At 36.7% G+C, this 14,015-nt stretch overlaps 1 protein-coding gene across 1 annotated transcript; it reads left to right on the top strand.

Moving 5' to 3' along the window:
- The first annotated feature begins 482 nt into the window (after positions 1–482).
- On the top strand, positions 483–13,423 carry LOC140323491 (leukotriene C4 synthase-like). Its single transcript, XM_072400587.1, has 5 exons — positions 483–769; positions 3,368–3,467; positions 8,884–8,954; positions 9,138–9,219; positions 12,133–13,423. The coding sequence occupies exons 1-5, from the start codon at positions 712–714 to the stop codon at positions 12,266–12,268; spliced, it is 447 nt and encodes a 148-aa protein (XP_072256688.1). The 5' UTR covers positions 483–711; the 3' UTR covers positions 12,269–13,423.
- The last annotated feature ends 592 nt before the right edge of the window (positions 13,424–14,015 follow it).

The raw sequence follows: 14,015 nt of genomic DNA, 5'->3' as shown, positions 1-14,015 counted from the left end.
AAAAATAATTTAAAACAAGTTTAAGAAACAAACAAAATAAGCTGCCATGGTTTTGTAATTTTTTGTTACATGTTTGCTTGTCAAGTCTTATATGTTTATGGTACCAATAAATTAAACTTTATTTAGGATGATGTTATAAGATAAAAGGTTATTGTTGAATTTTGACTTTGACTTTACTTATTATTTGATGTTTATTAGATAGGCCTAGATAAATATTGGATTTTTTAAAAAAAATGCCAAACTCATAATAATAATATCTTCAACTAAGGATAAAAGAATATTACTTTTTGTTTACAGGATACAATGGTCAGACCTAGGTGTTCAATTTAGTTAACAGCATGCCAAAGATATCTGTAACACAGTAGCAAAATTGCAGCTACTACAGAAATGTCTAAATGTAAAGTGAAATTATGACTTCTGCAAAACTGAAAAGAGGAAGTCGGGTATCACATTATAATACTTTACACAGTAGGACTTCTTGAGCTACAGGCGAGCACAGTAGAGATATACACCCTGAAGCCTGCATCACACAATAGTCCCTGCATGTTTTACAGCCTGACATCAAGTTTTCCAGACAGAAGCTGTATGATCTCAACCTGCATCAAATCCTATTATTGCTTTACAAGACGCATAGCTAGCGAATTACCCCAATAACCAGGAAGCTTCGTATCCAGAGTAATTCATACCTAGGATACACATATTCCCTCCAACATGCATGGCCAAGTGGCTCAGCTGGCTTTCATCACAGTGATAGCAGTGCTGGAACAAGGTAATATTACCCTCTTAATTTCTCATACCTGTACACACTCCAAAGAAATGTCTACATTTCTGCTATGGGCTTGTTTTTTTTCAGCAATATCTTTGTTACATCGAATATTTTATTACATAGGAATTATAAAGTTATACATATATATAATACGTTGTATGACAAACAATGCTTTGGTTTGATGATACTGTCTTTTAAAAAGATTTTCACGTATTATTTTTAAAAACACCAATTAATACTTTGATAAGTGTAAAAAATATTGTTACTGTGGATGGGCCCTAAAATCTAATCCCAGCCAGGATACTATCTGGAAGAAGTTTGCATGCTCACCAGGTATTTGTGTGGGGTTCTCCCACACATCCCAAAATATGCAGCTTGATTATTCAACTCTCATAGGAATTGTCCTTGGCACCTGTGGAAAATCAGCAGCAAAACCAAAGTGCAATGCAGGCTACACTGCTAGGTGTGAACTGGATGCGTGATAACACAAATGCCAGTATAAAAGAACTAAAAAAAAAAAAAAAGTACTCTATAATTTGCCGTTTAAAGCAGGCTGGTGAGCTTCTGTTATAATCGTCAAGTATGCAAAGCAAGATGACATGTCTAGGTATCCTGGCAAGCTGGCTTTCAATGCTGCACTACAACACACAGAACCAAGCTTTACACTACACAATACAAGGGCTGTGCAGTGTAGAATGAAAGAAAAAAGCCACCAGGGCTTTGTTTTTTGGACATTGAATATCTAATTTGTCAGATAGCACTCCTATTTAGTGACGTGTTTTTTGTTTTTTTGTTTTTTTATTTAGGTCAGCTTTAAATGACAAGGGACAAGTTTTATTTAATACCTGCTTTGTCTGGCATTGCTTCTTTATTAATTTAAATTGGCATTTACACAGCAAATAGCACTTACTGACATAAATTCATATGGACATCACTGAGATTACTATAGTCTTAGAATATGTGAATATACAGTAATAAAAACAGATGTAACAGGTTATTTACATTGCTATTACGGATGAGATTGCCTGGCATTTTAATTTAGTTCACCTGGTTTGGAATGGTAAGTGGAAGAGTTTTTTACATAAGCCAGCCCCATTTTTTTTTTTTTTCAGTTCCAGATGGTAGTTTTACACTGTGACATTCCCACGCTCCTAGATCCAGAATGTCATAGCTCTCCCGCCTCACCTTTAAGGATGTCCTGCTCTCCCTTTACCAACTAGTGCAGTCTGATCAGTTCACTGGGGGTCAGCATTCAGAAAGTACCAGAATTTGCCAGTTTAAAGTACGTAGTTCCTTGGAGGGATAGTGCTTCTGCTAGCCTAGGGTCTGTTAGGCCTCCTCAGAAGAGATGAAAGGCTCTAATACCCTGTCTTGTCTCTCTCTTTAACCATTATGCCCTATGCTAGTACTTCTTCAAATCCATCTTACCAAGGTATTGGCAATTTGAAGGGGGTTGGTGGGATATAAAAAAGTTGGCAGATGTCCTGGTGGTTTCAAAATAAGTATGGGCAATACCGTGGCTTAGTAGCTAGCACTCAACAACCTTTCAGCAAAAAGTGTACTAGGTTTGAAGCGTGACTGCATGAAGTCTGAATGTTCTCCCCGTGCTTGCTTGGGATTGCTCTGGGCATTACAGTTTTGAGCCGCATGCCAAAAACATACCGAAAAGTTTATTGGTTTCCCACAAATTAGACTATATTAATGACCCTCTCCCTATATCTTCTAATCCTTTTCTGATAGTAGTTTGCCTAGGATCTACTAAAAGAATTTAGCCACTATGGACTTCAACGGTGACGGTGGGGTGCTGCTTGCCTGTCCCCTCCTCTTTCATAAAGGTCAAGTTTTGGCCCCCTACAGTTTAGATGTAAAGAACTAGGAAATATAATATTTTGGCATTCATCACATGTATGCTCCCCCATGACAATAATGAAAGTGGTACTCCTGCAGCAAAATTATCAATAATTATTAGGATTTTACTTTTTTTAGAACTGATGTATGTAGGTAAGGTGAAGGGCAATGCTGTATTTTAACTTCATAATATTCCTTGAGGAAGCCACCATGCAGTTATATTTTCTATCAGCATTAAGCAAGAAAAATGACATGGTTCAGAACAGAAATTCACTTCCTATATATTCATTAAATGTAACATGATCATACTGTCCTTCCTATTGTATATTTACATTTCCAGGCAAGAAATATCCGAGAAATGGCACTTCATAAAGACAATGTATTAGTATGCAGGTGAAATACTTCAGAAGAGAACATAAAAATACATTTTAATAAATAAAAGCAATTAGGGTTTAGGTATGCTTTAGGCAGTCATGAACCACAAGGCCTACAAGGACCATGTATCGCTATGGGAGCAAAGCAGTGAAAATACTATATTTGTGTTGAGTTTTTGAGCTTTCTGTTAAATCATGTCAATAAAATTAATGTAGATGCAAACAAATGAAAAAAATTACAATTAGGCCTTTCGCACTGCAAATTGGTTGTACTTATGTCAGGGTTACAAGTCACAGGGAAAACAATGTCTTTAACTCCATCATTAGAATTTGGTACTTTTAGTATTTCTTTGTCACCATAAAATTTTGATTCTTACAGCTTACTTCTCCATGGAAGTCATATGGGCACGTCGAAAATACAAGATTTCTCCTCCAAATACATCAGGTCATCCAGTGTTTGAACGTGTATTTCGAGCACAGTGAGTTTAAATTGTTTTATTTGGATCATGCATTGGGATTTGTTTGCTTTCCTGCTGGGGAGAACTGTTACAGAAACATGCAGTTAGATCACAGCAGTGAAATATTAAGTCTGACTGCAAAGGATTTGCACAAATTTAATGTGACAGGAAAATGATACCTGCAACAACAACACTGGTCTTGTAATAAATTATCATTATTATTATTTTTTTCAGGTTACTGCTGCAGTTACATGTTGTTCAATAACTATAATACTCCAGAGTCTTGTCACTGAATTATTAGCCCTTTATTTTAATGCATTCATCAGAAAGAACTGTTCTCCCCATATAATTCTAATGGGAAAGAAGGTGTCAGGTCAATGGAGTAGTTACAAGTATATTTATGCAAAACAAATTAACCTGCTTTGGGGGTTCTAGAAATACTAGAACTTTAAATTGGCAAATTCTGCAACAAATATGTATTCAGGTACATATTGTTTTTGAATATTTGAGCACTGAGAAGGGGAAATACTTTAACCCCCAAAGAATGATGGCTTATTTTGGATATTTTAATTATTATATACACTTGAATTGTTTAGAAATGATATGGCTGTATGGCCTAGTGTTCCTATTCTAAAACCAAGTAGATCATTTTTTACTTTGTAATCTGTTCAGAAATATAAAGGGGATAAAGGTGCATATGTGCAACCATTTGATAAATGAAGGGACATTATGGGCTACTAAATAGTTAAACCCTTCTTCCTTCTCTATATCAGCAAAGGGAAATACAAAAATAACAAGATGAAGAGATAATTTCCTCTTACCATTAAAACCAATAGGTATGTGTCTGCTGTAATAAATAGTTCCTCATCATTTACTACTACATAATGAATAATGATAAAAAGATTATCTGCACGGTAATGCAAAAATGCATTATGCAAAACGCAGTATCTATTGGTGAGTATTCTGAAATCATCTTCCCTGATCTAAGTACAATACAAAGGTATATAATAAAAAGATAATTATCATATTGAAGTTTTCTTGCATGAACTATATTATTCTTTATAATCTGCCAAAAAAAACCTTATACAGTATATAATTTTACCTATTCTGAAATGTCTGCTTTAAAGAAGAAACTTTTACATTATTAAAAAAAAAAAATTAAATGTAAAAACAACACAGTTGAATGCCTTTTGCCTTATTTACTAAAGAGTACTTTTTAAAAAAAAAAATATTATTTTGTGTGTGGAAAACCTATACCAAAAGTCAATGTCAAATAAAATGTTTGTTAAGACTTTTTTTTAAACAGTGTATAGGGTTAGGATTCCCATTGGGTTTTCACTGCTCCATGGATGCATTCATTAGAGAAAGTTTTCCTTACTTTCTGTCCAGCTGAAACTGTTTTTCTCTTTAGATAATCTTCAAGAGCCTTGGATTGCTTTAAAATCCTTTCTAATTGTTCCCCACTCTGTTCAACACCAGGGAAATGTTTTTGCATTTTAATTCTTAAAGCTGAGTTTCAGGGAAACAGCCATATACAAAATATACAAAGGTGAAGTACATACAGTGGGGTAAATAAGTAATATATACGTTTCTTTTTTTCTCAGTAAATATATTTCTAATGGGGCTTTTGACCTGATATTTACACGAGATATTGTAGCAACTTCCACACATACAAATAAATCAAAACAAATATGTCCATAAATGAAGGTATGTGTAAATTATACAAAACAGAATGGAATCCCAAGAAACCTGTTAAAAATTATCAGCATTTAGAAATCTTGCCACCTATCACACAACAAGGATCTTATGATGTGCAAAAGCAAAGAGCTCTTTCAAGATCTTCACAACCTTATTGTTGCAAACAATACCGATAGCATTAGTTACAGACATTAGTTCTAAGCTTGTTCCAGTGAGTACTGGTGGGGCCAATAACCAGGAAGTGGAAAGAACATCATTTCACCCTAAACTGGCCACAACTAGGTGCTCCTCGCAGGACTTTTGAAGGAGTGTCAAAAGAATAATCGGAAGAGTTGTCCAAGAGACAAGGATCCCTTGTCCAAAAAGTTTCAGGAAGATGAGGAATTAGCAGGTACAGTTGTTTAAAAAAAAAAAACAACTAAGTAATACACCCAACTGACATGGCCTCTATCCATGCACATCGCACCAGACTCCATTTTTAAATTTGCTGCACAACATTTGGATAAACCAGTGAAATATTGCCATTGTACACACCATGTTTGGAGGATAAATGGCACATTACCCATAAAACACCATACCAACAGTAAAGTTTGGAGGTGGGAACATCATGATGTAGGGCTATCTTTCAGCAAACATCACTGGCAGATTTCATATAATTGAAGGAAGGATGATTGGGGAAATGTACCGGGACATTCTTGATAAGAATCTGCTGCCATCCACTAGGATGCTGAAAATGAAATGAGGGTGGACACTTCAGCTAGACAATGATTCTGAACACACAGCCAAGGAAACTCCCTTTTGTTGGTTTCTGAAAAAGAAAATAAAGCTGCTAGAATGGCCCAGTCAATCACCAAACTTGAGTCTATTTGAAAATGTATTAAAAGAACTAAGGATCAGAGTTCAAAAAGAGGCCCCCGAAACCTTCAAGATTTGAAATTGTATAGTAGAATGGACCAAGATCACACCTGAAATGAAATGCATGTTTCTTCATACAGGAGGCATCATTACCAACAAAAGCTTTTTACTAAGTAATAAATACATTTTAGTAGTAATTTATGTGGAGTGGATTAAATGGGTCTTTACTGATATCTGGTGTAAATTTCAGGTCAATAGCCCTAATAAAAATCAAACGTTGACATGTTCAAAACCTAATTCCTGGTTTGCTGTATATTTATATTTGCTGTATAAAGGAACTGTTTTATTTTGCATTTGTATTTTTTTCTCTCCTGTTGAGAGATTTATACAGCTCAGAGCTACCACACAACCCTGTCTGTCAGTGAAGGAGATCTGATTTTTCGCTTCAAAAGTTCAGTGTACAATGATAAAAGCAGCATAAAATTTCCACCACCACATTTCACAGTTGGTATGAGTTTTTTCTCCTGCAGGTTATTTAGGAAAATCTTGCTTTGGTTGTATATGCATTCTCTTTGACACCACCTGTTGCAAGTTTTACCTGCAAATAACACTACTTAAATGATTACATTTTCGGAGACTGTTTCTGCATAAGTCCTCTATTGGGCTGCATTAGCCAGTCCGGGACAAAATAAGATGTGAAATCTATGCCACTTTATTTTTTCTAAAGGTGAATGATTGATTTAAATAATTTAGCAATGTTATTAAATCTAACGCCAGACTCAAAAGCATCCACATTCATCATTATAAGGGCCTTTTGATCTTGGTATGATGACATTACAAAAATTAATAGATATAATAGAACAACAAATAAGACAGATACTACTTGCATATGTCCTTTTCTCAAATTTCATGTGTTTACAGTGGCGATAAATGTGGGGGTATACCAGGGGTGGATAATCTGGCTCGGGGGACAAAAATAAAGTAGCCTTTGTGTGATATGGGAGAGTAGATATTTGGCCAAAAGTAGGCAGAGTAACAGGCAACAAATGTGGTGTGCCAAACTTCCAGTGTGTCTAGTTGTTGTGCTTGTTACATCCATATTGTATTATAGCTTTCCAGTCCTACCCCTTACAGTGTTCTCCAACTTTTTAGTGCCCCATTTATGGTTTGCAACCCCCAACTGCCAAACATTGTGTGTTGCAAGTTTTCAGTGCCCCCAAAGTGTGTTCCTATTTTACCATACCCTGAAAATGTGAAAGTCACATCATATACAGCAATAGGAAAATTCTAATGACACGCAGCTATAACCAGCAACAGGCAAATCTTATTGACATGCAGAAAATACCACCAACATAGTTATTACCCATGACAGGCTTATCTTAGTGACATACAACTTATACAAGCAACAGGCAGATATTACTGGCAGGCAAATATCAACAACATGCATTTATTATTAATGACAAGTAGGTTTCAATGTATATAGATATTGCAGGATGATGATTAATATGTATTTCAATGATAGCCAGATATCAACAATATTCAGATTCCATTATTATGTAGATAATTCTGTGACAGGCAGATTCCCCAATAATAGGTAACCCAGTGACAGGCAGATTTTAATCATTAGCAGGTTCATTTGATAGGCAAACTCCAGTGAAAGGAAGAGTATAATGAGATAAGTGACAAGCAGGCAAATGTGCTGGCTCAATTTGCTGTAGGACAGAGTGTTCTAGTAGGCCCAGTCCACCCTGGAGGTTTAATAACTTTTTCTATATGATAAATTGGTATTGGAAGTTAATATGTTCATGATAAATATTTTTACCTTTCATTCACAGTATAAATGAAGATCTTGGTTTTTGCTTTTTCCAATATGTTGGAAAGAAAATGGGATAATACACAGTGCTGTACATTAAATAGGGGTTGCAGATGACAGACAGATTAGGAATGATGTTAGCAGTAGAAAAAAAAAGGTGCAGGAGCACAGACAGGGGAGGAGAGGGAATAAGGCCGGCAAAAAGAGGGCGGGGTGAATAGTACATATTTAACAGATAATTGTGCAGAGTGTAAATGTCCGTCCAATTCCTACTTCAATTCCCTGGACTAACTCCCATTGCACTTAAAATGTTGCACTTGAAATTTGGGCACGTGTCCATGCCTGCTGTTTAAACAGAAGTGCTTTGGAACCTGAATATGGATGGACTGATGGGAGTAACAAGAAATTTGGGATATCAGTTGAACCTGGCGAGGGGTTGGCAGGGCAATAAATATCATACACAATCAGATGAATATTGTAGGGGAATACAATTGGATACACAGGGGTGAATTTTGGCAGGTAGAATTGGAGACGTACCATACACAATCAGATGAATATTGTAGATCTTGAACATCTTATTAACTAATGGGAACTTAATTCAACCACATGCTGACAATTGCTCTCCATGGTGCTGAAACGGTGTTATATTTTCAGCACTAGTAAGGTAAAGTAACTTCTTTTAACCCCCCCCCCCCCCTTCACCCTGAAAGAGACAGCCCAGCACCTCAGGCAAGAGGCAGGGAATCCGGTATCCCCCAAAATAGGGGAGTGGCAGGTCAGCAATCCCACTGCTATCCTGATACCAGCCCTCATGTCTAACCTTTTGTAGCTCTAAATTTTAATTGATAATTTCTTATGTCTAACCTGCCAACCCTGCTTTTTAGGGGGACCTCCCCTCAAATCCCCCAGTGCTAAAGTGAATGTTGGCCAGTGGACTGACACCTACTAAGGCTAAAGGATCAGTGTACAGTTAGAAAATTTCAAAAGAACTTCTTTAATGGCAGCCTACATGTACGGTAGTTTTCAGCATTGAAGCCATTATTGGGAACAATTGTCTTTATTTTTCTACAGGCTAAACTGCTCTGAATACTTCCCAATCTTCCTCTCTGTGCTTTGGGTTGCTGGAATATTTTTCCATCAAGGTAAGTAAACATAAGTCATATTTATCTTTTATGTAAATTTTAAGCACATTTTCCACTAGTCAGTGTCAGGAATAACTTCTTAAGATGATAATACTACAAAGAGTTTGATTGTGAACTGATCTAAATGAATACCATAGAGTAATAGCATATTATTTGCATATTTTTTGTTCCAACTTTACCCAGGAATTGCAGCCATCTGTGGTTTATGTTACCTCTATGCTCGGTATGAATATTTCCATGGCTATACAGCCTCTGCTCAAAGGAGGTATGTGGATAGTGCAAATGTGTAACATTTTATCCTAATTCAGAAAAATGTGAAATTCTATCAGTATTTTTTATTACTAGTATGATATAGCCACAATTTTAGATTGCTGGAGTGGTCAGGGTTAGGGATGCGTGTAGTTTAGTTTTTACCTGAAAATTTGACTCCCAAGGTCAAAATCGAAATGTCAAAAGTCAAAGTAGAAAATTCAACTTTAGGAGATTTCAACTTTTGCAGGGTAACTGCAAAGCTCAAAATTGCTGGGTATGTCTGTGCAAAAGAAAGAAAAATGTGAAAAACCATGTCATTTTGTCAAAAGAATATTATTAAAGTAGGACCTCAGTGAATAACTCATTGGAAGAGTCTACTAGTAAAAGCAAATGTAGGAAACAATGTAAGACTGTACTCATTTTATTAACAGGGATTATTCGTGAGCTTCAATACAATTTGTCCTAGAAATTGAAATTTTTGCTGAATAAAAAAACTGCAGTTTCGCTCAACACTAGTCGGTGTTGCGTCATATCTGTGCAGATGTGGTTTGCATAGTGGCATATTCTTGTTTTCAATATTGTACACAGCAGAGCTGCTTGATTCACACATTCACTACAGTTCACAAAAAGTTTTAAACTTTATGAATGAATTTTACTCATATGAACAATAAGGCAACAGTAGACAAAAACATTAGGACAATACTAGAACAATAAAGATAGGTCATCAACCACAGACTGTGTATTTTTCTCAGTACAAGTTTCCTTTAATAAAAAGCTATTACTGGGTGGAGAGAAACTCTTTTTTTGCTTTAAAAGCAAGATGACACTTGCTTTTAGTCTATCTATTCAAACATAATACATTTACCCAGCAAGCCTAGCATTCCCAATCCGAAACAACACACCATGACCTCATCAGCTTTACCAAAGCCGCGGCGATCAGGACTTAATGGGAGTGCAGAGCCTTCCGGGATACATACGTCATGCATCCCGAGTGTTTTGCTTAGGGAGAAAGGGACGCTAGGGGGCTCTACAAATTGCACACAAATGATGTAAGCCCTGAGAAGGGCCAAGGCCAGAGCCTAAACAGTAACCAGAGCCTCTGGTAGTGAGGATGTTGAGACACGTTGCATGATGGGCGAAACTGGTAAAGCTTGGGAGCGCGCCCAGAGTCATGAACACACACTGAGCCTGCATGCACAGGGGAGAGACGCCTGCACTTTAGTGAGGAAGAGGTAAGTGTAACACCGAGAGGCTTTCAGGACGACGCAGGACCGGATCCTGGGAAGGACCATCGCCATGGAGTGATCTGCAAGATTATTGGTAAGTGTATTTTTTTATTTTTAGTTTAGTTCTGCTTTAAGTGAGCCTCCATGGATTTGTATAATACCTTCTCCAGAGTCTCCAGTCTCACCGTTAAGTGAGCCCTCATCCAGTCTAATACAAGTCTAATGGCTAATACAAGTCTACAAGGGATGACTGTGCAGGGATGTAAAATGTTCACACATTGGGACAGGTCATGGCTATCCTACTCAGTTAAAGTGTATGTAAACCCAAACCGTGAATTTGTATTTACTTTGTCTGTTTTAAAGATCCATTGTAACAATTTTGTTATATCTGTTTGACAAGAGCAAACAATGCCAGTTGATCCTGACAGAAATCTTGTCAATTCCCTGTGTTCCAAGCTTTTCCTGTTCTTTATTGTTCCCATTTCTGTTGGCTATCTATGTGGACCACAGAACACCTCCCACCTATGTTATAGTGGAGAAAAGGTGGGTGTTCTACAGTCCTAAAACACTTAACACCTAGAGTAGGGTTTCTCAACTAAAGTACCAGGGGTATCCAGGTGTTTCAGCAGGTTCAGGAGAAGCTGCAATGTTCTCTGCTCATACAGTAAGCTCTGGAGACAGGAATGCTTGCACAGCAGGTGGATTGTCTGCTGATGCAGGAACAGAAGTTGAGCCTTTAGTCTCAGGTAGAGAAGCAGAGTGTACTTAGCGCCAATGTAAATGTATATTTTATTACTAAACACAAATGTAGATGTGATTTACTAAATCTGTGCAATAAAACACAAGCCCAAGGTAAGTTTAATATATTTATTGTTTTTAATCTTTTAATATATCTACATCATTCTACAACAGCTAAAATACCATGACCTGTAAATTTGAAAACTATCTCAGGAGTTTCCCAAGACCTAAAAATATATTAAGGATCGTCAGCAGTTAAATCGGAACTATCAGTACAAACAAAAATGGCACCTACTTTTATAGGTGGGAAGTTGTCAATCCCTCCACGATCCTAGACTTGTCAGTACCATGCCGTGTCCTGTCTTACTTCCAGCTTGGACAACGGACACCAACATCTTCTTCCTATGCCACCCAATTTCTCAATGTGCAGGCCTGAGATTAGATAAAACACCTTCTGGAGAAAAAAAAAGTCCCACTGCGAATGTCTGAAATCAGCGCCTATAGGGTTCAATGCTGAGAGGAATCCTCGCAAATAGGGACCTGGATGACAATAAAAACCTTATAGAAGCTTTAAACATTAGATGAAACAAAAAGTTTTGGCTTGGTTAGTCTTTAGGAGGACTGCAAATCTGAGGAGGTAGACATGATCCAACCAAATTTTTTATCCTACGGATTCCTGCAATCACTGGGGTGGGAGTTTATAATGAATTCTCCGGCATTGTTTTAATTTTTGGGGAAAATTAAAAACGATCATCTGCAATTTACCACCACGGTTGGATCAATATTTTCCCCCACAAAGATAAGATTGGCAGGGAAATCTAGAATGCTCTGGTATTACCCAGTAATGGGAAGAACAAATCCTATCTATGGCTATCTCTGGTAACCTAGTGAGCTATTGTTTGTAAAAAATATTTGTTTTTATACAGCAGACAGTTTTTAACTATACTTTTATCTCTCCTCAGGCTGAGACCCTTGTACATCAGTTCAACTTTAATTTGGATTCTCATTGGATTGTCTCTTCTCGGCTTAACTGAATTTTTCTTAACAACAAACTTGAGTATCAGCATCAAGGAGAGTCTTTTTTGGTGGATTTCCTAAACTTACTTGTGTATGCTTATTTTTTTGTAATATAGTTATCTGCTTTTAGCCGGCATTCCTATACTTTGAACCAAGATTGTCGAAGATATTGCTGTGGAACCTGCAATAAATAAAAATACGTTTTTTTATTTTTAGTTTTTTGTGGCAAGAGTGCATACACATGGCTGTTTTTTGTGTGTACCTGCAAAGATATGGCTCCTTCTTCCATGTTTACAATCACAGCAGGAAACTGGGCCTTTAGTGAGCCCAGTAAGGATTGCACCTCTTTGTACACTTGGGAGCCCTTAATAGATATTGAAGGGGGCAGAGTGATTTTTTTTTCTTCCCTAAAAACTGATTAGCACACATACTCAGCACCTGTATCCAAAGATTCACTTAAACCCCCAAAATGTGAGATTAAGCACAAAAACGAATAATTTATCAAATGATTGAGAATATCATGGAAACGTATATTTAGCCAAATATGATTTTCAGTATGTGGCTCATAAAAAGGTAAAATACCTTTTCTCTTGCTGACCAATAATCATGCAGCATAATACGAGCATAACACTCATCCTACTTTCTCCATTGCTGACTACCCTAACCAGACCGGTGACACTTTCTCTAAGTAGCATTTGAGTTTTGGACAGTTAGGAAGTGAAGTCAACAACTTTCATTTTCAATATTTTTAACTCAAAGTATAGCCAGTGGCAACCTAACTGTGTCACTGGGACCTTACATGATGATGAATAACTTTCATTTTTAAAATCTGCTTCCCACCCACCTGAGGAGCCTTTGGTCAACCAACTGCACACAATGGGCCTGGTTTAATAAAGCTCTCCAAGGCTGGAGAAGATACACATTAATCAGTAAACCTGGGTGATCCAGAAAACAGTCTCCAGAATTGCAAACATTTACTAATAAATTACTTTTACGAAATCCATTCCAGGTTTGTTGGATCACCCAGGGTCACTGATGAAAGAGTATCTTCTCCAGCCTTGGAGAGCTTTAATAAATCAGGATCAATGCATTTTCACGACTAGGCATGTTGTATGTAAAACCCCTCATCACAAATGGCACACATTTGCAATACACAAAGATAATAAAAGATCAGCTCCAAGAAACTAACAAATGCATTACATTTTACATAAATAAACAAAACTGTATTTATCTGGACTGAATCCTCCTTTTTCTGAATCTACAGTAGATTGTAATGAGTTGGAACATGGATGTGAATGTTGTATTTCTAAATGAATATTAGCTTTGCCCTCTTTCTGAATCTTGTTACAGTTCAACTGAGTATTCCCAAGCAGGCTGTGTGTGGCCTGAAGTATCCTAAATATGTACTTTTAAAAGTTTAAAGTTTTTTCCCAAGTTTGACAATAATGTAGCTAAAACAAAACCATATGTCGCATTTTGGGAATTCATGAACATTAGGAATTGTGACAAGTTAATCAACCAGTATCATGGTTATATAAAAGGAAAACACTTAAGGCAACTTGGGTATTATCCTGCACTGTAGCTTGTGTTGGGTATTTGCGTATTAATACACTCAAAATCTTTGTGTTTATAGAGATTGTGCAGCATTAAATGCATTACCATTGCTGGTGTCTAGAGATTAATTAAGCATCGTTATTATACAAACACTCAACAAAGAACAAGCAGAGGAAGATTAGAAGGCTCTTTATAGATCAGTTCAGTCATTTTGGCAAGACATAGACAAAAGATGATTTACTTTATAATGTTAAGTATAATATAAAAAGGAATG

Source organism: Pyxicephalus adspersus, chromosome 2, assembly GCF_032062135.1.
Source record: "Pyxicephalus adspersus chromosome 2, UCB_Pads_2.0, whole genome shotgun sequence".
Lineage (NCBI taxonomy): Eukaryota > Metazoa > Chordata > Amphibia > Anura > Pyxicephalidae > Pyxicephalus > Pyxicephalus adspersus.
Note: the sequence above shows the minus strand (reverse complement) of the source record. Positions and strands in the feature narration are given on the sequence as shown.

Bases quoted from the DNA above. Each gene is read 5' to 3' on its own strand.
- LOC140323491 (XM_072400587.1), top strand. From the start codon at position 712: ATGCATGGCCAAGTGGCTCAGCTGGCTTTCATCACAGTGATAGCAGTG. The intron at 770-3,367 runs GTAATATTACCC...TGATTCTTACAG, and splicing joins GATAGCAGTGCTGGAACAAG to CTTACTTCTCCATGGAAGTC. The intron at 3,468-8,883 runs GTGAGTTTAAAT...ATTTTTCTACAG, and splicing joins GAACGTGTATTTCGAGCACA to GCTAAACTGCTCTGAATACT.